The sequence below is a fragment of the Microtus oregoni genome, unplaced genomic scaffold (assembly GCF_018167655.1).
Source record: "Microtus oregoni isolate MIOR12 unplaced genomic scaffold, Mior012 000045F_ref0000178, whole genome shotgun sequence".
Classification (NCBI taxonomy): Eukaryota; Metazoa; Chordata; class Mammalia; order Rodentia; family Cricetidae; genus Microtus; species Microtus oregoni.
Window position 1 is genome coordinate 10,785,201 of NW_024543219.1, and position 24,151 is coordinate 10,809,351.

General features: G+C 39.0%; 1 protein-coding gene across 1 annotated transcript in view; it reads right to left on the reverse strand.

Annotated features, from left to right (window-relative positions):
* Positions 1-1,204: 1,204 nt before the first annotated feature.
* Positions 1,205-24,151, reverse strand: part of Ero1a (endoplasmic reticulum oxidoreductase 1 alpha) — a 50,185-nt gene continuing 27,238 nt past the window's right edge. The window contains exons 8-16 of the mRNA XM_041633938.1: positions 22,459-22,505; positions 19,708-19,719; positions 15,576-15,602; positions 15,362-15,454; positions 8,657-8,903; positions 7,946-8,015; positions 3,467-3,553; positions 3,259-3,392; positions 1,205-1,428 (exon numbers count right to left, since the gene is read on the reverse strand). Coding sequence (XP_041489872.1) covers positions 1,368-1,428; positions 3,259-3,392; positions 3,467-3,553; positions 7,946-8,015; positions 8,657-8,903; positions 15,362-15,454; positions 15,576-15,602; positions 19,708-19,719; positions 22,459-22,505 — 778 coding nt within the window. The 3' untranslated portion in view covers positions 1,205-1,367. The remainder of the gene's footprint in view (positions 1,429-3,258; positions 3,393-3,466; positions 3,554-7,945; positions 8,016-8,656; positions 8,904-15,361; positions 15,455-15,575; positions 15,603-19,707; positions 19,720-22,458; positions 22,506-24,151) is intronic.

Consider the following 24,151-nt stretch of genomic DNA (forward strand, 5'->3'; position numbering starts at 1 on the left):
CATTTATAATTTATAATTGCTATGTGATGTAAATTCTTAAGCCACTTCAAATATTGTTCTTAGTGAAAAGCTTCCACTAATGAAAACCTATCAAAATTATAGTTCCATTTTATGGAGGCAAAAGAAATCAGTTTCATGAATAAAAAAACATGAATTATATACCCTATGATTACATGGGTCAAAAAAAAGGCAACAACACTCAAACTTTAGGTGATTAGGACATGATATGTTTCTTTATTTTAAGGCTTCTACTAGTTTAGCGAAGATTTATAAGGTTTGGTTTTCCCTAAAAAAAACAAAAAAAAATCATTTTTAGGAAATAACTGCACATCACACGGAAGTATTTTGGATTAACACACGATGTCCATGACTAGTTCTCAAACAATAAATAAAAAACAGGATATCGATGTCTACACAGCAGGGCCTGAGGACACAGCTGGGGTGGGGAGGGCTAGCCTAGCATGCCTGAGGTCCTGGATCAGTCCCCAGTGTGGGACTGGATGAGCAGTCACAACACATGTCAACTATCAATCAATTTGAGTAAAATGGATTTTTTTGTACTGTTTTTGAAACTTTTCTGTAAATCTGAAATTATATAAAAATAAAGTTTTCCCCAAAATTTACTATTAGGGGAAGTATTATGAGAATAAATATAATCTATTCATCTTTCTACAATGTTCAGAAATCTCCTGTGCCTTGGAGTTGTTCTACTTCCCTACGGACAATCAACATAGCTATATAACTCTAAAAGGAATGTTTCATACCAGTGTGTTTTAGGGTTGCCAGGAAAACACAGGCCTCCCAGATAAACCTGAACTTTAAACAAATTAATCACCTTTAGTATAAATACGGCCCTAATACTGCATACACTTAAGAGAAAACTAGTTGCTTATCTAAAATTCAAATCTAACTGGAAATTCAGTATTTTCTTTGCAAACGAGGCAAATGAAAATCCATCGTGTTTTAGGCTGATGACCATAGGTTATTGGTGAGCCTCTTAGAATTTCACAAACACTTGTCACAGCGACCTTAGCTTTATTTTTATCACATCTTCTTAAATACAGCTCTAGCTCGAGAGGCTAAAGACATCATTCACCTACCTTTATCTTATGGGAATTTGGTGATCTTACCTTTGTCTAGTACTAAAACTTGTACATTATCAAAATACTACTTTTATTCACAATAATATTAAACATGAACACAATTTTTAAAAATGTCATTTACTTAAAACAATGTATTTCTCCTTTTACAAAAGCAGCTTTATAGAAACATTTGGCTTGAGAGGGCCACTGCAGTCAGGCTGCTCAGAGAGATTCAGCTCTTTGGCCTCCCATGTCCAGAAACAGGCGCGTTCCAACCTGTCCTCCTCAGTGGACATTCTGCAACAGGTGCCTGAAGTTCTCTAATTCTCTCACGCTTGTAGAAATCCTGTAACCAAGAAACACTTCACTTAAGAACACTTTCAAAAATTTTCTGTGATTTTTCATTTTTAGAGTATACAAAAAGTTTAAAATAGTTAATTCAATCATTTGAAAGGTACATAAATCTACTTAAATCCTAAGCAAACCTAAGATAATATTATCAAAATACAAGCTAACTTTTAATACTGGAGTATTAAAATATATACATATGAAATTACACAGATGTATATTTTAAATATCCAGAGCTACATTAAAGTATTTAAAGCACATCAGTATTTAGTATGTAATACTTAAGTATATAAGTACAAAATACTTAGATATTTTAGTTATTCATTAATGTATTTGTATACATTATAATGTTATTTGTATCACATACATAATATAAATATGGAAACGTAGAAACATTAAAATAAGTATTTAAATATCCAGAAGTATAAGAATACAATAATATACCTTTATTTACTACTAAATGTACAAAAAATCAAAGCTATTGATCTTTATAATAAAGACTGAGAAAAACCAATTTTGACCCAAATGTTTTCACCAATTTTCATATAAAGTAAAATCTGTTCTGTATTATATTTCTGCATGTTCCCTTTCACATGCACTTCAGCTCTGCTCTCCACTACGATAAAAGTAAAACACACGATTGCATTGTACACTCAAGATCCTAAGTGCTAGAGAATTTTTAAAGCCAATTATTTCAATCCTAAAACATTTGATTATTTTATTTTATTTGTGGGTTTTTAAGACAGGGTTTCTCTGTAGCTTTGTAGCCTGTCCTGGAACTAGCTTTTGTAGACCAAGATGGCCTTGAACTCAAAGAGATTTCACCTGCCTGCCTCTGCTGGGATTAAAGGTGTGTACGTACCACCACCGCCTGGCTGATATTATTTAAGTGAAAAAAAAATGCAGTCCTTAAAAATGTTAATTGAAGCTGGGCACTTGGGAGGCAGAGGCAGGCAATCTCTGTGAGTTCAAGGCCAGCTTGGTCTATAAGAGTTAGTTCCAGGACAGGCTCCAAAACTACAGAAAAACCCTGTTTCAAAAAAAACAAACGAAGAAGGAAGAAGAAGGAAGAAGGAAAAAGAAGAACAAGAACAAGAAGAAGAACAAGAAGAACAAGAAAATGTTAATTGAGGGGATGAGAGAATGCTGCCTAGCATGCTACGGGTAAATCCCCAGCACTGAAGAAAGAAGAGAGGTTTGTCAATCCGAGAATCAACATGAGCCAGCAGGAAACACCATCCACATTTCAAACTGTTGATGTATCTTCCATTTCTCATGCTGTTTCTCAAAACATCTGACAGGAAATAATTATTTCTGACGAATTACTAATCTTTCTGTATGATGATAAGTTCATAGAAATATTTGTGACTTCTCATACCCTTCAAAAATAATACCAATAAAATGCTTTTAAATAATTACAATAAGCTGGGTCTGATGGCACATGTCTGTAATCCCAGGAAGAAGGTAGAGGCCGGCAGATCTGTGTTCAAGCCCAACCTGGTCTACAAAGTGAGATCTTGCCTCAAAACAGAAAAAAAAAAAAATACCGTGTACGTATGTACAAATGTACAAAATAATTACAATAAAATGTACAAATTTAACAGTACCCAAATGTCAGTAAGTTAAATAGGAATATAAACAACAATAGATAGAAATAATCAAGTAGTAATTGTATGTGTTTATATTCTTAAGGTATTTCATCAGATCATATGATTGTATAACAAGATAATTTTACTGAAAATAACATCCCTAGTTTTATCTGAAAATGTACCTATTAACATCAGACTTAGATGGCTAGCAGAAACAATTTCAGTACATTAAAACTAACCTTCCAAATGCATTAAACAATGAGACTATTTCCTGTCGGGTTAGCTGGAATTCATAACTTGGTCCACTTTCTGGCATATTTGCTATCAGTTTCTCGGAAAACAAGATCTTCAGAGCAGTGCCCAAACCCTGAGTCTAAAACAGAAAGAAGAAAACAAATAAGAAAACGTCTCAACAAAGAGTGAAGAAGAAGACTGAGCAAGACCCACCTGGAGCTTTCCCCACAGTCGACACTTGAAACAACCAACACAATCCATGATTCTCGAAATATTTCTAAAATGTTGTCGGAAGTCCTCCTAAAAACAATGTAACATAATGTTATGTAAGTTGTATACTTATGCAATCAACTCAGAATTGTTTTCTGTGTGCTTTCCACGTGTCTAACCATGGACGGTGAACCAAAAAGCACCAAACAGAGCAGCACACACAGAGCCTTACTATACACCAGAGTCCTTCTTAGCATCGAATCTTCCCACAAATCCAAAACTACTCTGATCTACTCCTCATGCATTTCTTGAAAAGACTCAGACTGTTAGACAGCAGGCTTAAATTCATTCCCCTAGCAACCTGTATATTTTGAAACCAGACCTATCTCACTCCAAACCCAAGCTACCCAAAAAGAAACCTAAGTATTTAGTTTTATATGTCAATATTGGAAGTTGTGGGATTAGACGGTATCTAACAAGGGAAAGGAAGGGAGGAAGGAGGATGGTGACCTCTGATAATGTTAAATTATAGCTGTCCTTTCCTGGAATTAGGGGGAAACACTCAGATTTTTTTTACTACTGAGAGTACTGATAAACAAAATGTAATAGCCACATATGCACCAGCAAATTCTAAAAATCATTACTAATATAATTGAAACTGCAAACAAATCACCCCACATCTGTACAAATCCTCTACTACTGTGCTGGATTGGGATGTTCTTCCATTTCTGTTTGTAACATCAGGGTGTTACACTGTAATAGAGCAGCAAGCATCTAATCATCTAAACACAGTTTATGTCCTTAAGGGATGGCGAAAAGGAAACCAAGGGCATCTTCTTTTACTTGAGTCAAAATTAATAACAGAGCCTCCAAGTGACTTTGTCCTGGTTTTAAGATTGAAATTCTGCTGGGCAGTGGTGGCGCACGCCTTTAATGCCAGCACACGGGAGGCAGAAACAGCAAGATATCTGTGTTCGAGGCCAGCCTGGTCTACAAGAGCTAGTTCCAGGACAGTCAGGGCTGTGACACAGAGAAACCCTGTCTTGAAAAACAAAAACAAAAATAAACAAGAGTGGAACCCTAAGCTATCAGTAGGTTTTAATTTTTTTTTTCCAAAACTAAATTTTATTTGCTTCCTCCACACACTGTGTGTGTGTGCATGTATTCATGTATGTATATACATGTGAAAGTCAGATGACAGCTTGCAGGAGTTGCTGTTATGGGTCCTGGGGATTGAACTCAGGTCATCAGGCTTGGTTACAGCTGCCTTTCACCACTGAGCATTCTCACCAGCCCTGAACTGACAATTAGTATCTGTTCTAAAGGTTTACAGAATCCAACTGCAGACAAGTTATCTGGAGAGAAAATGAGTAGTCACATGCTCCTAAACATCCAAATGGATGTATATGTGATGGGCCAGTATCACACAATTTACTTAAAGAATGTTACTAAAAGCAAAGTGGGTTTTTATCAATTACATTTTCACAACCAAAAGAAATAAAAAACAGACTTGTGTAGACATGGCTTGAAAGCTTTTGACATACAAAGCCACAGCCTCTATTGTAAAAGATTATGCCTGCTTTCTCTAAGTTCACTGTTCAAATATTTGAACACAGCGTTTCTTGAGTAAATCTTTGCATGATAGGTACAGAGAACATGTATAACGGTTGCTTAGCATACCTAAGTAACATAAAATTGAAGTCAACCACATAAAATAGCATATCTCCTACCTACGTGAACTCAAGATGCTAGAAATTAACTAGATTAGGAGGAAATCCTTGCAATTTCCAGAAACAACACAATGTCTAATAATTGGGATATATTCCAAAATTATCTCAGATCAGGAGAGGACCCAGGCTCAATTTCCAGCAGCAACATGGTGGCTCACAACCATTTGTAATGAGATCTGGTGCCCTCTTTTGGCATGCAGGCATACATGCAGACAGAACACTGTATGCATAACAAAAATGATCTCAGATCAGAAAAATATGCATTCCTTAAAATAATCAGAAATTAAATTATTAAGACAGATCCTCGCCATCCTGTTGCTCGGGCAGGCATTGGATTTCTGGACTCCAACTGTCCCTTGCTCACCTCCCAGCCAGTCAGAACTACAGATGCACACCGACACACCCAGTGTATCATGGTCATTTGGCAGAATGATCAAAGTCAACTGACCGGTTCTTGCCAAAATTCTCAAACTTTCAGTCCCTATTCTGCTCCAAATACTAATAATTACTGAATTATTACTGTGGAATAATCCTTCTGTATGTATGAATATATGTTGCTGGTTAATAAGGAAGCTGCGCTGGCCTACTACAGCAAGGCAGAATAAAGACAGGTGGGAGAGCAAAATGGAGACACAGGGAGAAAGAAGGGCAGAATCGGGAGAGACATCAGCCAGCCAGCAGGGCAGCAATATGTGCTAGAGAACAGGTAAAACCAAGAAACCACAAGGCAAAATGTCGACTAATAGAAATGGAGATAGAGACAGAGACCCACACTGGAGCACTGGACTGAGCTCCCAAGGTCCCAATGAGGAGCAGAAGGAGGGAGAACATGAGCAAAGAAGTCGGGACCACGAGGGGTGCACCCACCCACTGAGACAGTGGAGCTGATCTACTGGGAGCTCACCAAGGCCAGCTGGACTGTGACTGAAAAAGCATGGGATAAAACTGGACTCTCTGAACATGGTGAACAATGAGGGCTGATGAGATGCCAAGGACAATGGCACGGGGTTTTGATCCTACTTAATGTGCTTGCTTTGTGGGAGCCTAGCCAGTTTGGATGTTCACCTTTCTAGATATGGACGGAGTGGGGAGGACCTTGGACTTACCACAGGGCAGGGAACCCTGACTGTTCTTTGGACTGGAGAGGGAGGGGGAGAGGAGTAGGGGGAGAGGGAGAAGGGTGGGAGGAGGGGGAGGGAAATGGGAGGCTGGGAGGAGGCGGAAACTTGTTTTTTTTTTCCTTTTCTCAATAAAAAAATATCAAAAAAAAGATATGAATAGCTGATTCATGTGAACAGAAAAAAAAGGTAGTATGAAATTCAGATCCTACTTGTGAAGTTTTTTTGTTCGAAAGTATTTCAAGGAATAACATCAAAAATGGAAGAGTTTTGTAAATCATTTCCCAGTGAAAACACTTAGTGTGGAAAAGATTAAATAAATGTAAACGCCAAAAAAATAAAAAAATAAAAAATAAATATAAGCTAGTTAGTAATAAGCCTGAGCTATAGGCCAAGCATTCTGTAATTAATATAAGCTTTTGTGTGATTAATTGGAACTGGATAGTTGGGACAAAAGAAAAGCTCCACCCCCATTTCTACCCATACACAGGTACTGCAAAGAAGTCATAATGAAAACCTTAATTTGTTTTCTCAAGAGAGGGCTTCTCTGTATAGCTCTGGCTGTCCTAAAACTTACCCTGTAAACCAGGCTGCTCTCAAACTCAGAGATCCACCTGCCTCTTCCTCCCAAGTGCTGGAATTAAAGGCGTGTACCACTACTGCCCAGCAAAATGAATTTATGAACAATGTTCACATCTGTGTTTAGCAGAAAGCTTTTAAAAGTAAATCAGCAACAATTTTTTTTTAATTTCTCTATATTTTTTTTTCCTATAGAAACTATACCTAAACTTGAAAGCACATAAAAGCCAAATGTTTTGGAATTTGGATCAAATTGAAATACTGTGAGAAATATTTCTAATTTGTACAGTCTAAAAAAAAAGCTGATGTCAAAATACACTCCAAAGAACTAGCAAGTGAACTAAAAATAAGTAGCATATTAAAAACAGCAGCAAATTCTGTGTTTTGGTTTGGTTGGTTTTTTTTTTTGTTTTTTTTGAGACAGGGTTTCTCTGTGTAACAGTCTGGCTGTCCTAGGACTTGCTTTGTAGACCAGGCTGGAAAAGTCTTCCTTCCCCCTCACTCTGCAGTCCCTGGAAGTAAGTGTGTGTGTGTGTGTGTGTGTGTGTGTGTGTGTGTGTGTGTGTCTAACCACTGAGGTACAAGCTGAAGAGGAAAGAGGTGGCAATCAGGAACAGCTCATCTCAACAGTATGTACAAAAGGAACTTTCTTTGCAAGGTAATTAAATTAGCTTCTTTCATCGAGATGAGAAACAGAGAAGAGTGCTACAGACATACTAAACCTGCTGAGCTAGAAGTCAAGATTTGTTATTAAGTATAAATACCTATTTATATTTTAAATTTATTTTTTAATTGACATTCAGATTGTTTGTGGGGTGCTATGATACCTTGATATTTATTATTTCATAAGGAACAATAAGAAACACCGAGGTGAAACTCTAGCTCTACTCGTAATAGTTCTGAACACATAGTGCACACCGATTTATTAGGCACCCTCGTGAGCAAAAGGCCACTAAAGCTTCCCCAATGGACAGCCAGTGCTCTGACCAAGCTCCCGTCCCAATCCATCTCTCCTCCGCTCACACCGCATACTCAACAGGCTGGAGTAGAATTACCTTTAGTTTCTGTGCTTCATTCTTATCCCCAGCAAAAAAAGAGTTCTCATCAAAATGCAAAGGAAATGACCTGTGTTTTAAACAGAGAAGGGTCATGTTCGTGTATTATAAGTATCGAAAGTCATGCTAATATATTTTACTGGTCAGTGATAAATAATTAAAATAGAACAAAAATCAGTAACACCAAAAATGCAAACAAATACTTATCCTCAAATTTAAATGCTAAGTGCATTAGAAGTCTGGCCCCAAACTTAGACTGCGCAAATAAAAATAATGCTGGTATTAAGAACTTAAAAAAAAAAAAATACCCAGGTGGTGGTGCCTTTAATCCCAGCCCTCAGGAGGCAGAGGCAGGTGGAGCAGTTGAGTTCAAGGCCAGACTTGAAACTATAAAGCAAGTTCCAGGACAGTCAGAATTATGGAGAAACTCATTCCAAAAAAAAAAGTTGTTACACAGGTCAAAGTAAAACCAAGAAACTCTAGATATGGGAAGGCCAGGTATGGTGATAAACACCTATTTCCCAGCTCCTAGGAGGCTGAGCAGGAGAATCTAACCATCTCAAAGAAACAAAAAGTTCTCAAGTCCAATGAACAGAACTATAGTTATATTATTTTAAAGATGGTTTCCTGCTCTAACTAAATAATGCAGTTACTTTGGACACCACCCCTTGTCTCTATGCTAATGTATACGTTGTAGAACACAGAACCTACTTGATTTCATGAAGAATCTCCAGAAGTAACGCTTTGTTTTCTGCATCCTGAACTTTATCTCCCGTGAAGAGCTGAAAATCTGGGCGCTCAAAAAATGGGAGCACTTTCGAAAGAGCCCTTAACTCTATCAAGTACAGGAAGTACAAGTTCTTCAGTCGCCTTGGGCCTTCGCCTTCAGTCAAAACCCCATCGAAGCGCTGCTGGAACTCCGTCACGTTGTGGCCCCACTTCTTCTCCAGCCAAGTATCTAAGAAGAATGTTAAGTGATTCAAGTGTACAGATGAGTAATTTCCATTTTAATTATAAGGGGCTATTCATATTTATAAAAGGTAATTTCATTTTGTAGTTTAAAATACATTAATTCAACCAAGAATTTTTTTTTTTAGTCTTTAAAAATTCTGTTATAAACCAGACGTGGCAGTGCACACCTTTAATTCCAGGCAGAAGCAGGTGACTCTTTATGAGTTCAAGGCCAGCTTGTTCTACAGACAGTGCCAGGACAGATAAAGCTAAGACCATGCATCAAAAATTTAAAAAGAAAAAATGGCTGGGCAGTGGTGGTGCATGCCTTTAATCTCAGCAGCACTCAAGAGGCAGAGAAAGGCATATCTCATTGACTTCAAGGACAACCTGCTCTACAGAATGAGTTCCAGGATACATAGAAACTCTGCTTGAAGAACTAAAAAGTGATAGATAGATAGATAGATAGATAGATGAAGATAGATAAGACAGACAGATAGATGATAGATGGGTAGATAGATGGATGAATGAATAAATAAATAAAAATTTAGAAATTCTATAGTAAGAATTTTGTCTTCTGGAACCCATTCTTATTTTTAATTTATTTATTTTTATTTTATGCACATTGGTGGTTTACCATGGGTGTTGGGTCCTCTGGACCTGGAATGACAGATAGTTGTAAGCTGCCATGTGGGTGCTGGGAATCAAACCTGAGTCCTCTGGAAGAACAGTCAGTCCTCCCAACTACCAAGCCATCTCTCCAGCCCCAGGGAACACTTTTTTTTTTTTAAGGAGAAAACAGTTTATTTGGCTTATAAGTCTATATTGCAATCAACTGCTGAATGAAGTCAGGACAGGAACAGGAAAAGTAACTGGGGGCAGGAGCTGATGCAAAAGTCACTGATGTATGCTACTTGTTATCTTGCTTCTGGGGCTTGATTTGCCAGTTTTCTAATAGATCCGATGAGCACCAGCTCAGGAATGACACGACCTGCAATGAGCTGGGCCCAGTCCCATTAATTACTAAGAAAAAGTATCCTACAGGCTTCCCTACAATCTGACCTTATGGAGGAATATCTTAATTTATGCTTCTCTCTCTCAGACAACATTAGCTTGTGTCAAGGGGACATAAAACTATCCAACACAGTATATATTTAACAAGCTTCTCATAGTTTAGATTTGCTTCTGACCCTTCAAATTGCTCTTAATTTTAGCTGTCCCTCCTTGTATATGCACAACTTTATTTCACTTTTCCCTATTCTTTCCCATTAAGACTTATTTTTCTATTTCAAAATAAGTATCTGCTTATAAAAATATTTTTATAAATATTACATCCACTCTGAAATCATACCTGCTATTAATCCACTAGCATAAGCATAATTTTGTCTTCTATAATTAAAACATTAGCCTGGATCATCACGTCTTCATCTGTTGTGTAAATGATATTAGATACAAAATATATTGTGCTACAGTGGATGTATTTACTGAATATGGATGATAAATTCACGTTCATGTACTGACTTGATTGACCAGTGATCATCCCAGATGAAAGTTAAATAATATTGGCTTCTCTCCCTGATATTAAGCATAAATGCTTCTAGGAAAATAAATGATTATGTATTGTATAATATTTTTCTGATATCATTTGATTCATGGCACAACAATATGCAACTATAATTTATTGTCACCATTTAAATTTCAGACTTTAGATAAGTTTTGTAAATTCTGTGTGCATTGGTTTCCTTGAGAATTCTCTTTTTATTTGATTGTCACATAAGTACTCCCTACTGAAGATCTGTCTGCCTTTGAAACTTTAAAAAATAGAAGAAAGTGCTTCATTGCTGTTTCTCTTGACAGTTCAGGGTCTCCTCAGATGATCACTAATCTGTCTTGTAGAGCATGTAAAACACCAAACACTTATGATTTAATGTACAACATAATAACACGCTACTTCTTCATCTTTATAGTGCAATAATGTAGCAATTCACTAATTTGAATGTCACCTTTTAATCTGCCATGCAATGTCATGAGCATACATGACTCTGAGCATGGCTTCAACTTTCTTCTATTTATTTCTGTTTTTTTTTCTATAAATGAGGGAACCCATTCTTAAAAGCAAAATAAATCAAATATTTACAGAGAAAATAGGTTTTGCTAAAAATCAAGTTTCTGAATATCAACAATCATAAAATCAAAATATATAATTAAAAATGAGTTGCTAAGTTGGAGAGGTGGCTGAGCAGTTAAGAGCACGATAACTTCCAGAGGACCTAACTTCAGGTCCCTGAATCCATGGTAGCTCACAGTTGCCTATAACTCCTACTCCATGCGGACCTGACACCTCTAGCTCCTAAGGCACCCGTATTCACATGCACATACCTCACATATGTATGTATAATTAGTAATAAAAGGAGATTGTTTGAGTGACTATCTGAAATTACTAATGAATTTAAAGCACTATTTCAAATACCATTTTGTTTCTAAAAGGTAAAATATTTCCCAAGTCCAGAAGAAATAAGTTACTGAGGAAAATCAACCATGGTTTGACTTTCTACAAGAATCCTAAACCATGAAGAACAGCAGACAATGCTGTAGCCATTAAAGTCTGCACATAAATAAAGGCTCTCATATGGTAACAAACGATGCTGCTCTTGGGTGTATTTTAATTTCCATGGCCAACAAAGAATATTTCCAATGTGATGTGTATGATTTTGAGAGAGTTAGTAATACATGGTGATGTGGGAGTGTCATATCATATCAATCTGTTGCTTTCATTGGTTAATTAATAAAGAAACTGCTTGGCCTGATAGGTTAGAACATAGGTGGGTGGAGTAAACAGAACAGAATGCTGGGAGGAAGAGGAAGCGAGCTCAGACTCCATAGCTCTCATCTCTGAGGAAGAGGCGATGAAGCTCCAACCCAAGATGGATGTAGGCTAGAATCTCCCTGGTAAGTCACCACCTAGTGCTGCTACACACATTAATAGAAATGGGCCAAGCAGTGTTTATATGAAAACAGTTTGTGTGTTGTTATTTTGGGGCATAACCTAGCCAGGCAGCCGGGAGCTGGGTGGCAGGAACGCAGGCCGCAGCTCCTTCAACAACATGGACCATTCAACTGCACATAATTTCTACCTTCCTAATCACTGCCATTTACAAGTGGATTCTGACTGCCCAACAGTCAAACAATTCCGTTTTTACATCCATGAAAACACCAAGAAAATGTTAATACCTAAAAAACACAGATTCAACACAATGCCCATCAAAATCCCAACAAAATTCTTCAAAGACCTCGAAAGAAAGGTATTCAACTTCATATGGAAAAGCAAAAAACCCAGGATAGCCAAAACAATCCTGTACAATAAAAGAACTTCTGGAGGTATCACAATCCCTGACTTCAAACTCTACTACAGAGCTATAGTACTAAAAACAGCCTGGTATTGGCATAAGAACAGACAGGAAGACCAATGGAACCAAAAGGAAGACCCAGATATTAATCCACACACCTTTGAACACCTGATTTGACAAAGAAGCAAAAAATATCAAATGAAATAAAGAAAGCATATTTAATAAGTGGTGCTGGCATAATTGGGTATCAACATGTAGAAGAATGAAAATAGACCCATATCTATCACCATGCACAAAACTCAAGTCCAAATCGATCAAAGACCTCAACATAAAGCCAGCCACACTGAACCTCATAGAAAAGAAAGTGGGAAGTACACTTGAATGCATTGGCACAGAGAACCACATCCTAAATATAACCCCAGCAGCACAGATACTGAGAGAAACAATTAATAAATGGGACCTCCGGAAACTGAAAAGCTTCTGTAAAGCAAAGGACATGGTCAAAAAGACAAAACGACAGCCTGCAGAATGCTAAAAGATCTTCACTAACCCCTAACTAACAGAGGTCTGATCTCCAAAATATACAAAGAACTCAAGAAATTGGACACCAAAAGATCACATACCACAATAAAAAAAATGCAGTGCAGACCTAAACAGAGAACTCTCAACAGAAGAATCTAAAATGGCTGAAAGACACTTAAGGAAATGTTCAACATCCTTAGTCATCAGAGAAATGCAAATAAAAACAACTCTGAGATTCCATCTTACACCTGTAAGAAAGGCCAAGATCAAAAACACTGATGACAACTTATGCTGGAGAGGTTGTGGGGAAAAGGGAACACTTCTGCATTGCTGGTGGGAATGTAAGCTGGTACAACGGATATCAGTGGGCTATTTCTCAGAAAATTAGGAAACAGCCTTCCTCAAGACCCAGTAATACCACTTTTGGGTATATATCCAAAGGATGCTCAATCGTGCCACAAGGACATGTGTTCAACTATGTTCATAGCAGCTTTGTTTGTCATAGCCAGAACTTGGAAACAACCTAAATGCCCCTCAGTCGAAGAATGGATAAGGAAAATGTGGTACATTTACACAATGGAGTGCTACACAGCAGAAAAAAATAACGACATCTTGAATTTTGCAGGAAAATGGATGGAACTAGAAAACATTATTTTGAGTGCGGTAACCCAGACCCAGAAAGACAATTATCACATATACTCCCTCATAGGTGGTTTTTAAATATAAAGCAAAGAAAGCCAGCCTACAAACTGGTGTAGGAGGGCCATCTATCTATCTATCTATCTATCTATCTATCTATCTATCTATCTGTTGTTTCACTGGTTGATTAATAAAGAAAACTGCTTGGCCTGATAAGTCAGAACATAGGTAGGTGGGGAAGACAGAACAGAATGCTGGGAGGAAGAAGGCAGTGAGGAAGACGCCATGATTCTCTGACCTGAGACGGATGTATTCTAGAATCTTTCCTGGTAAGCCACCACCTCGTGGTGCTACAGATTATTAGAAATGGGTTAATCAAGATGTGAGAGTTAGCCAGTAAGAGGCTAGAGCTAATGGGCCAAGCAGTGCTTAAAAGAATACAATTTGTGTGTTGTTATTTCGGGTGTAAAGCTAGCCGTGAGGGATGAAAAGCGGGCCTGCTCGCCTCATCACTACAACAAACCACAATCCCAGAGAACTCAGACAACAATGAGGACCCTAAGAGAGACTGACATAGATCTAATCTACATGGAAGTAGAAAGTAGAAAAAGACAAGATCTCCTGAGTAAATTGGGAGCATAGGGACCTTGGGGGAGGGCTGAAGGGAATAGGGGAAAGGCAGGGAGGGGATCAGAGAAAAAATGTAGAGCTCAATAAATATCAATAAAAAAAAAAGAAGAATACCTCTTCTTGAATTTTGCATACAAATGGACAGAAATAGAAAACACTATCCTGAGTGAGGTAAGCCAGACCCAAAAAGAGGAATATGGGATGTACTCACTCATAGTTTGTTGTAATAAGAGCAGCGGGGCAGCGTCCCCAGCACCCCGGCTGCCTGCTAGCTTATGCCCGAAATAACAACACACAAATTGTATTCATTTAAACACTGCTTGGTCCTTTAGCTCTAGCCCTTACTGGCTAATTCTGATATCCCGATCAACCCATCTCTAATAATCTGTGTAGCTCTAGTCTTACCGGGAAAGATTCAGCATGTCTGACCTGGCGGCTTGCTCCATCGTGTCTGCTTCAGAGAGCAGAGCTATAGCATCTACCCAGGAAAGGGGAGCATGGAGTCTCTGCTCTTGAGAGCAGAGCTGTCAAGTCTGAGCTCACTTCCTCTTCCTCCCAGCATTCTGTTCTGTTTACTCCTCCCACCTATGTTTTAACCTATGAGGGCCAAGCAGTTTCTTTATTGCTTAACCAATGAAATCAACAGATTGATATATGACACTCCCACATCAATAGTTGGTTTCTAGCCATAAATAATGGACATTGAGCCTATAATTCGTGATCCTAGAGAAACTAAAGAAGGTGAATCCAAAGAAAAACATTTAGGCATCCTCCTGACTATTAACCTTCATCAGGCGGTAAAAGGAGACTGAGACAGAGACCCACATTGGAGCACCGGACAGAAATCTCAAGGTCCAAATCAGGAGCAGATGGAGAGAGAGCACGAGCAAGGAACTCAGGACTGCGAGGGGTGCACCCACACACTGAGACAATGGGGATGTTCTATCGGGAACTCACCAAGGCCAGCTAGCCTGGTCTGGAAAAGCATGGGATAAAACCGGACTAGCTGAACATAGCGGACAATGAGGAATACTGAGAACTCAAGAACAATGGCACTGGGTTTTTGATCCTACTGCACGTACTGGCTTTATGGGAGCCTAGGCAGTTTGGATGCTCACCTTACTAGACCTGGATGGAGGTGGGTAGTCCTTGGACTTCCCACAGGGCAGGGAACCCTGATTGCTCTTTGGGCTGACGAGGGAGGGGGACTTGATGGGGGAGGGGGAGGGAAATGGGAGGCGGTGGCAGGGAGGAGGCAGAAATCTTAAATAAATAAATAAATAAAATACCTAGAAACCAGTGCATTTAAGATTTTAAAAGTACGTACCTTGTAAAAGATACCTGGCACTCAAATGCACATTAATGCTTGCATGAAGACCAGATATAAGCCTGTAGAATGCTCTCTTTTCTACACAGAGGCCTAAAAGAAATCAATGATTCAGAAATAAAATTTTTTATGTGAATCTTGGTGATTTAAGATTTCATGACTTTAAAAATGAAAAACTTTACCATTTAAATTTGTTTAAAAGTTTCTGATTTACCTTCTAGCCAGCTGTAAAAAGTGTTCTCTGAAATGAAAAGAAAAATTGTCATAGCTTTTTCATTACACCAAAATATAAATTTTCAAGTGTTTTAAAGATTGTTCCAGCTAATCAAGCAGTAGTGATGGCACACACCTTTAATCCCAACACTCGGGAGGCAGACCCTGTCTCTAACATTTTATCTGATATCAAATGGTAGAATTAGGGGTCTGGAGGAATGTCACTCTGGTACATCACTTGACTATATGTTTATGACCCCTAGGTTCAACCCCTGAGACCTCTTTCCCACAAGTAACACACACACTAAATCTAGCAAGACTGCTTAACTAGATAAATTTTCATAGCAATCTATGCTTTAAAAAGTAAGTGTTTTCACATATTTAAGCTAAGAAGAAGCAAACACTATAAGATGACTGCAGATGTAACAGAACCTCATGTAGCTCACCACCTCCACAGAGCCGCGGGGCAGGGGAGAAAACAGCAACACTGCCAACATAGTGAAGCTTACTGATTCTGGTTTCAGAATTATGCTCCAAAGAAATAAGATGGAGAGAGGACGAGGAATTTCAAATAGAATAGCTGACATAAACTGTTCAGTCATGCCAACAACTAAAAGATAAAAATTAAAAGAATATTTTTAACAATCAAAACAGAAAAAAAAAGCATGGGTTGGAGAGATGGCCCATGGTTAAGAGCACGCACTGCTCTACAGAGGACCTGAGCTCGTTTCCCAACACCCATGTGAGGCGGATCACGGCTGCATGGAACTCCAGATCCAGACAGTCTGACACCCTCTTCTGCCTCCAGAATCAACATTCATGTGCACATAGCACACAAAGACACACATATAAATATAATTAAAAATAAAACAAATCTTTAAAAATACAATAATACTGTCACAGTTAGTTTCAGCTGTCGACACCCCTGGGAAGAAGGAATCTCAGCTGAGGATTCCCTCCACCAGTCTGTCCTGGGGAGTGTCTGTGGGCACGATTACGAGTAGACGTAAGCGGGCCCAGTCCAGGGCCCAGTCCACTGAGCGCAGTTACATCCCTAGGCAGCTGAGCCTGAGACATATGAAGAAAGGAGCTGAGCAAACAGAGGAAGCAAGCCAGCAGGTAGCATTCCTCCATACATTTCTGCTTCATGTCCCTGGCCTTGACTTCCCTCAAGGATGGACTGTAATTTGTAAACTAAAAACTCTTTTTCTCTCTCATTTGTTTTCGGGTCATGATGTTTAACAGTAACAAAAAAGAAAACTAGAATATAGCTAATGATCACAAGGACCAGATAAGAACATATGCTTGTTTATATAAGAACACATGTTTGTATGTATATAATACATATTGTATATTATCACATGATTATTTACATATCTATGTAATATATTCTAATAATTATATATACAAACATATGTTCTTGTATATAATTATAAGTTCATAATGAATATGAATTTATCAAAAGTGTCACGATGTCCCACAGCGCAGCAGTATGAAATCATAACCAGGAGTGTGGTGTCTAAGTCTTAACCTTGCTACTTATAACTCACAGATTTTAGTCACACTGCTCCTAACCCTCGCTGGAACTTATAAAATGAAGACAAAAATTATTCTTCCCAAAATATTTAGGAAGATTAAGAAAAAAATATATTTTTAAATTGTTTACAATAATCCCACACACATTGTTTTTTAGGGATTGTGATACTACAAGCAGTTGTTTCTTCATGAGAAGCCCCCTCTGCTCCGGTTGTCAGACCAGAGTTAGGGAACTACGAGGCAATATTGCTTGGGACCTAACCCTCCGATGACATTCTCAGTTAAGTTTCCCCTGGAATAGTTGTTCTCAACTTGACGTGAGGATGGAGAAGGCAGCCAGGACAGAGCACTAATCTAGCAAGTGCAAGGTCTGAGCTCCAATCAGAATTCCTTTTAAAAGGGGGGCCGTGGATAGAAAGATAGTGCTGTAGTTAAGAGTACCTGTTGCCCTTCTAGAGAACCTGGGTTTGATTCCCAGCAACCACATGGTGACTAACACGATCTGTAACTTCTAAGAACTAGTGTGGTGTACATTCACTCACAAAGAATAAATTCTATTCTTTTATTCCTTTTTTGGTTTGTTTGTTTGTTTGTGTTGGTTTTATTTTTTCAAGACAGGGTTTTTCTGTGTTGCCCGAGCTGTCCTGGAACTTGGTCTGTAGACCAGGTTGGCCTCAAATTCAGAAATCCACCTGTCTCTGCCTCCTAGGTGCTGGGATTACAGGTGTGCACAACCATGCCTAGCTAAGAATAAGTGTGTGTGTGTGTGTGTGTGTGTGTGTGTGTGTGTGAAGCATTTGGGGTGGGAAGCAAGCATTTGTGCTCAGGTCCGAAAAAATACATTTTAATTAAAAAGTTTTGAAAGCCCCTCAACCTGACCTGACCATAATGCAGTTAAATAATCATTTAATGCATAGGAGTAGCCATTGGCCCTGTGACCAAAATCAATGCAATACCTATGGATGAATCAGTTCTCTAAGGATCGAGATCTCTATGGATAAACGGTCCTTTCGCTCATAAAAAGACCCCTCTAGCGTGTCTAGAATGTAGCGCAGAACTAGGCTACTGCCTGAGGAGAGTATTTATTCAGACCAAAGCTACAGGGTCGCTTCTGCAGCGCAAACAGAGCATCTCCCTCCAGCTATTCCCATCTGTCTCAGTTCACTGGGCTGCCACAGCACAACTGCGCTTTTCATCATAGTAACTGAAGCAGCTACATAAGACAAGATAATCAATTATCAAAATGATAACAAAACAGTAATGCTATCAGAATATCACATTGTCTTTTGAACATGATGCACAAATAGTTCATAAAAATATGGGCTTCCAGGTGGCTCAGGAGGGAAAGCATATGGCTGCATGCTCCCACATACATACACTAAGTAAATAAATACATGTAATCAAAATTAGACATAAGAATAATGTCTCAAAAACAAGAGATTTTGAGGAAGAGAGAAGATACGTCATGTTCAACATTTTCGTCTAAATGGACTAAGGCCAAGCAAGCACAGACTCAGTACAGTGGGTCCATCTGTTTGTCTGTATGTATGTATGTTGGTGCAGAGAACTTAAATAAGGACTTTTCACTCTTTCCCTCATTTTTCTCACTTTTCATTTCGAGATAGGGCCTCACTGATTAATTCATCCAGACTGGCCTGGAACTTGTGATCCTCCTGCCTCAGCCTCTCAAGAAGCTAGGATTACTAACCTGCACCTTAAGGCTCAGCTAACTACATATATAGTGTTTAGATAGCAAAAACTGTTTCAAGGGGCTGGAGAGATGGCTCAGTGGTTAAGAGCATTGCCTGCTCTTCCAAAGGTCCTGAGTTCAATTCCCAGCAACCACATGGTGGCTCACAACCATCTGTAATGGGGTCTGGTGCCCTCTGCTGGCCTGCAGGCATACACACAGACAGAATATCGTATACATAATAAATAAATAAATAAATATTTAAAAAAAAAAAACTGTTTCAATCTCACCACGACAGCAAAAAAGTTCTTTGAAAGGCAAAGTAACTCTGAAATATATTTGAAAGTTTAACGTTCCTATTAGTGTAAACTTGGTCATGATAATTAAACCCAAGATTCAGCATGTACCTTAAAAACCAGCTCTGGTTAAGTCCCAGCACAGCCCACGCCTCAACTAGTTAAGAAGATGCCTTCTATGGCTTCCACAGCTTGTGGGTAAAGCACACACCTGGACTGCCGAGGCTGAGGCGGGCTGTACCTAGTGTGTGACTCTACACACAGGCCTTTCTCTCTCACCTATTCTTTCACCTCAGCACTTTAGAAAAAAAAGTAAAAACTAAGAGCTAGTGTGTGTGTGTCTTGAGACACACAAGAGGGCTGTCAGAATTCAAGAATATGCTAAGCTGTATAAGGAAGGAGCTCCAGGCCAGCCTGGGTTATGGATATCTCTAGAGCAACAGGAGGAGGAGATATTCTGAGTGTCAGAGGAAGTGGGAAGAAATGCAGTATGCCACAACACCAGAACACGCACCTCGACAGCCAAACAGACCCGATGTATAAAACACCAGAACACGCACCTCGACAGCCAAGCAGACCCGATGTATAAAACACATGATAAAGGTACATACCTTTACTTTTTCCTGAAAAACAAAACAAAACATTAATTATTATAAACTACTTCTGCCTTTCCCTTAGGAAATGCTACACTTACATGAAAATAATAAGTTAACAATGATCTGTTTTAGTCTGTCAGTGTATCCACACAGGCGCAGTCAATAGAAGGAGCACCAGACGCACCACGCTGTCCAGCCATAGGCTAGGCTCACGGAACTCACGTACGCTCATGGGAGGGGAAGCACAGCACCGGGAGCAGCTGCAGCTCCCGTGTCCACCTAGCCAGCAGTGTTCTTCTACGTTTATGACCCTAACCTACAACACAGTTCTAGCTAAAGACCGCATTATTGCTGCTTTGAACCCCGAGTGGGACAGAAGATTTAACCTTGGGAACGTCTTCAAAGACTATAAAATTCAAATGCTTCATAGTGCAGCAGCTTGTATGCAGCTGCTTACTTACTACTGAAATATTATCTTCATTGTTTTCCCTATTTTTCTTTTTTAGGTTATATTTTTTATTAAAAATAATTTTCATGCAGTATTTTCTGATCATGTTTTCCCCTCTCCCAACTCCTCCCAGAACCTCCACACCGCCTCACTTATCCAAATCCACACTCTTGTTCTTTCATATTAGAAAACAAAAAGGCACATAAAAAATAATAAGATAGGATAAAATAAAAAGAAATAAACCTGAATAGGACAAAACAAGCAGGGGGGAAAGAGTTGTCCCCCTAAAAAAGAGAACAAGAAACACTTATAGACAGAGACACAAACATTCATCCACATACATAGAATTCTCAGAAAGAGCCAGGCGGTGGTGGCATACACCTATGACCCCAGCATTCAAGACACAAAAGCAGATAGATGTTTGTGAGTTTGAGGCCAGCCTGGTCTACAGAGTTCCCGGACAACCAGACCTACGAAGAGAAACCCTGCCTCAAAACTTGCCCCCACAAAAAAAAAAATACCCCTGCAAAAAGGATTCCCATAAAGAAACAAAATCAAAAGCCATAATACGTAAGCAAAAGTCCGATAGGGCTTAAAAAAAATTCCAGACAAAGCGTCATCGAGACATTAAAACTTCCACTGATAGCATCAAGTTCACTCTGTGTTTTTCTTTAGCTTCACTGTTGTTTGTAAAACATATACTCATCACAGATGTCTTTTTTTTGGTTTTTCGAGACAGGGTTTCTCTGTAGCTTTGGCTATTCTGGAACTCACACTCTGTAGACCAGGCTGGCCTAGAACTCACAAAGATCCTCCCTCCTGCCTCTGCCTTCCGTATGCTGGGATTTCACTGCCACCACTCGGCTCAAAGACTGTATGTATCAGTACATTATAACTGATGGTTTGAATAAGAACGGTCCCTACATGCTCCTGTGTTTCAAAGTTTGGTCTCCAAACTGTTTGGGAAAGAGTAGGAGGTATGGCTTTGTTCAAGGGAGTTTGTCACTGGGCTTGGGTTTTAGGGTTTGAAAAGCCCAGGACATTCAGCTTGGCTCTCTCTCTGCCTTGTACTTGTGGATCAAGTGTGAGCTCTCAGTTACTCTCCAGCAGCAACCCTTGCCTGCTGCATTCTGGCTACCATGGTGGTCATGGACTTTACGACCCTCTAAAAACATAAGCCGTCAACTAAATGCTTTGCCTTGGTCATAGTGACTCTTCACAGCAGAAGAGGAGTAACTAAGGCAATAAGGACATGTTATTTCTTTTAAAAATAAATGAAATCATATGCAGAAATGGTTGATTCTATAATCAACCATTTCTTGTACTTACTGACAAGGCAGTAAGTACCCTTGGCATCTACGTAACGCCTTGCACATGGTAAAGAACCATTTGCAGCAAGGGTAACTGATTCTTTTTACGGCTCTCAACAATATCCAAAGTCAAACTGTTTTATTGGAATTATAATTATAAAATGCTTCAATTTCTCTAATTCTTGTAAAGAAAGTATTCATTGGGGAAAACAATCCCAATAATCATTTACCTAGCAACTTACTCCATAATTACCAGGTTCTATACTGAAATAATAGCTGCCCATATCCCAAAGCATTAAGGGATTATGGATACATACATACATACACACATTATGTATACATGTGTGTATACATATACAAACACACACACACATAACAGAATGATGCTCCCAGGAAGCAGGTATATGAAGGAGGGAAACATAGCATAGACTGCTTCAGAAAGAGCCAAAAAAGGAAGATGTGTTGGGAAAGGTAGCAGGTAGACCAGATGTTGAGTGTATATAGACAGGGAAAACCGTCAGTGAGATATAAAAACATGTAGATTTACAATCAGACCATATATGGAATATGAATAGAATTTAAAGTCTTTTACTTAAGGGTTTTTTGTTTTGTTTTGTTTCTTGTTTGGCTGGGAGTCAAGCCCAGGACCTGAGACATGCTGACCAAGCACGGTACCATTAAACTTCCCAGTTCAAGTTTTTTGAAAAATTAGGTAAATGTTTTGGATATTCATTTATTTGGAGGCTAAATAAAACTGAAGTAATCAAACAACTACATAGTGTGTTGCAAAATCAGACAATAAATACATAACCTAATCTTCATATTACAATGGCCTAAAACCATGACTATCATTAAGAAAAACAGCTGTGCCTTCACAAGCGTGAGCTATAACTTCTCTAGAAACAGGACCAGTGGACTACATGTCCTCAACCTCCCTTGCCACTCAACCCTGCCTTCCTCTACTCTAACCCAAGTTCACTAGCCAATAAACAATAGCAAGTAACTCACCTTGACCAGAAGCCAAAGGATTTAAAGGCCTTTGAATTGTCTGCGGTCTACAAACCAAAGAATTGTACTGTATGAACATCAGCATTACCAACAATGTTATAATTATATTTGATTTAGAAAGTGAAACGTTTTATCATGCAGAGGTTTTATCCCTGAGAGAATCACACATGTGCAAGCACACAGAAATGCACGCACTTAAACACTCAAATGCACACACAGGTTTTCCCCCGAAGTTAGCTAGAGCCTTCAAGTTTCCAAGTGAAGAACCTTAAGCATTTCTCAGTCACCCAGCGATCAATGTCCATTGCACTGGTTAAGAGAACAAACGGAATGCTTTCCCTAAGCAATGAACACATACCTAACTTGTCTGACTCTCCATCTGTAAGCATATGACTATAATAAATTATTACCATAAGAACTAGAGGAGCAATGTCCATGGTATGTTTAACACAGTGCACAGTGATTACACAAAACACCACCTCGGAGCTGTTTGCTGAACTCAGTCTAACTTCTTTAGGATATCAAATTATAGACTCACTGACCTTTATTTATGGCTAGAAACCAATTATGAGTGAGTACATCCCATGTTCATCTTTTTGGGTCTGGGTTACCTCACTCAGGATAGTGTTTTCTATTTCCATCCATTTGCATACAAAATTCGAGAACTCATTGTTTTTTACCGCTGAGTAGTACTCTAATGAGTAGATATTCCACACTTTCTTCATCCATTCTTCCACTGAAGGACATCTAGGTTGTTTCCAGGTTCTGGCTATTACAAATAATGCTGCTATGAACATAGTTGAACAAATGCCCTTGTCATATGATCGGGCATCTCTTGGGTATATTCCCAAGAGTGGCATTGCTGGGTCCAGGGGTAGGTTGATCCCAAATTTCCTGAGAAACCGCCACACTGCTTTCCAGAGTGGTGGCACAAGTTTGCATTCCCACCAGCAATGGATGAGGGTACCCCTTCCTCCACAACCTCTCCAGCAAAGGCTATCATTGGTGTTTTTGATTTTAGCCATTCTGACAGGTGTTAAGATGATATCTCAAAGTTGTTTTGATTTGCATTTCCCTGATCGCTAAGGAGGTTGAGCATGACCTTAAGTGTCTTTTGGCCATTTGAACTTCTTCTGTTGAGAATTCTCTGTTCAGATCAGTGCCCCATTTTTTAATTGGGTTAATTATCATTTTAGTCTAGTTTCTTGAGTTCTTCATATATTTTGGAGATCAGACCTTTGTCTGTTGCGGGGTTGGTGAAGATCTTCTCCCAGTCAGTGGGTTGCCTTTTTGAATTTGATATCCTAAAGAAGCTAAATAAGAAGGTAAACCCAAAGAAAAACATATATAGCTATCCTCCTGGTTATGGGAAGTAGACAAGATTGCCAGGAAAAAAATTGGGATCTTGGGGGTGGGGTGGGAAGGGGGTAAGGGGAGATGGGGAGAGAAAAGTGAGAAGGGGAGGATGGGGGGAACTTGGGGAAACGGGATGATTGGGATAAAGGAAGGTTGGATAGGGGAGCAGGGAAGCACATATCTTTTTTTTAAGTATTTATTTATTTATTATGTATACAATATTCTGTCTGTGTGTATTCCAGAAGAGGGCACCAAATCTAATTACAGATGGTTGTGAGACACCATGTGGTTGCCGGGAATTGAACTCAGGACCTTTGGAAGGGCAGGCAATGCCCTT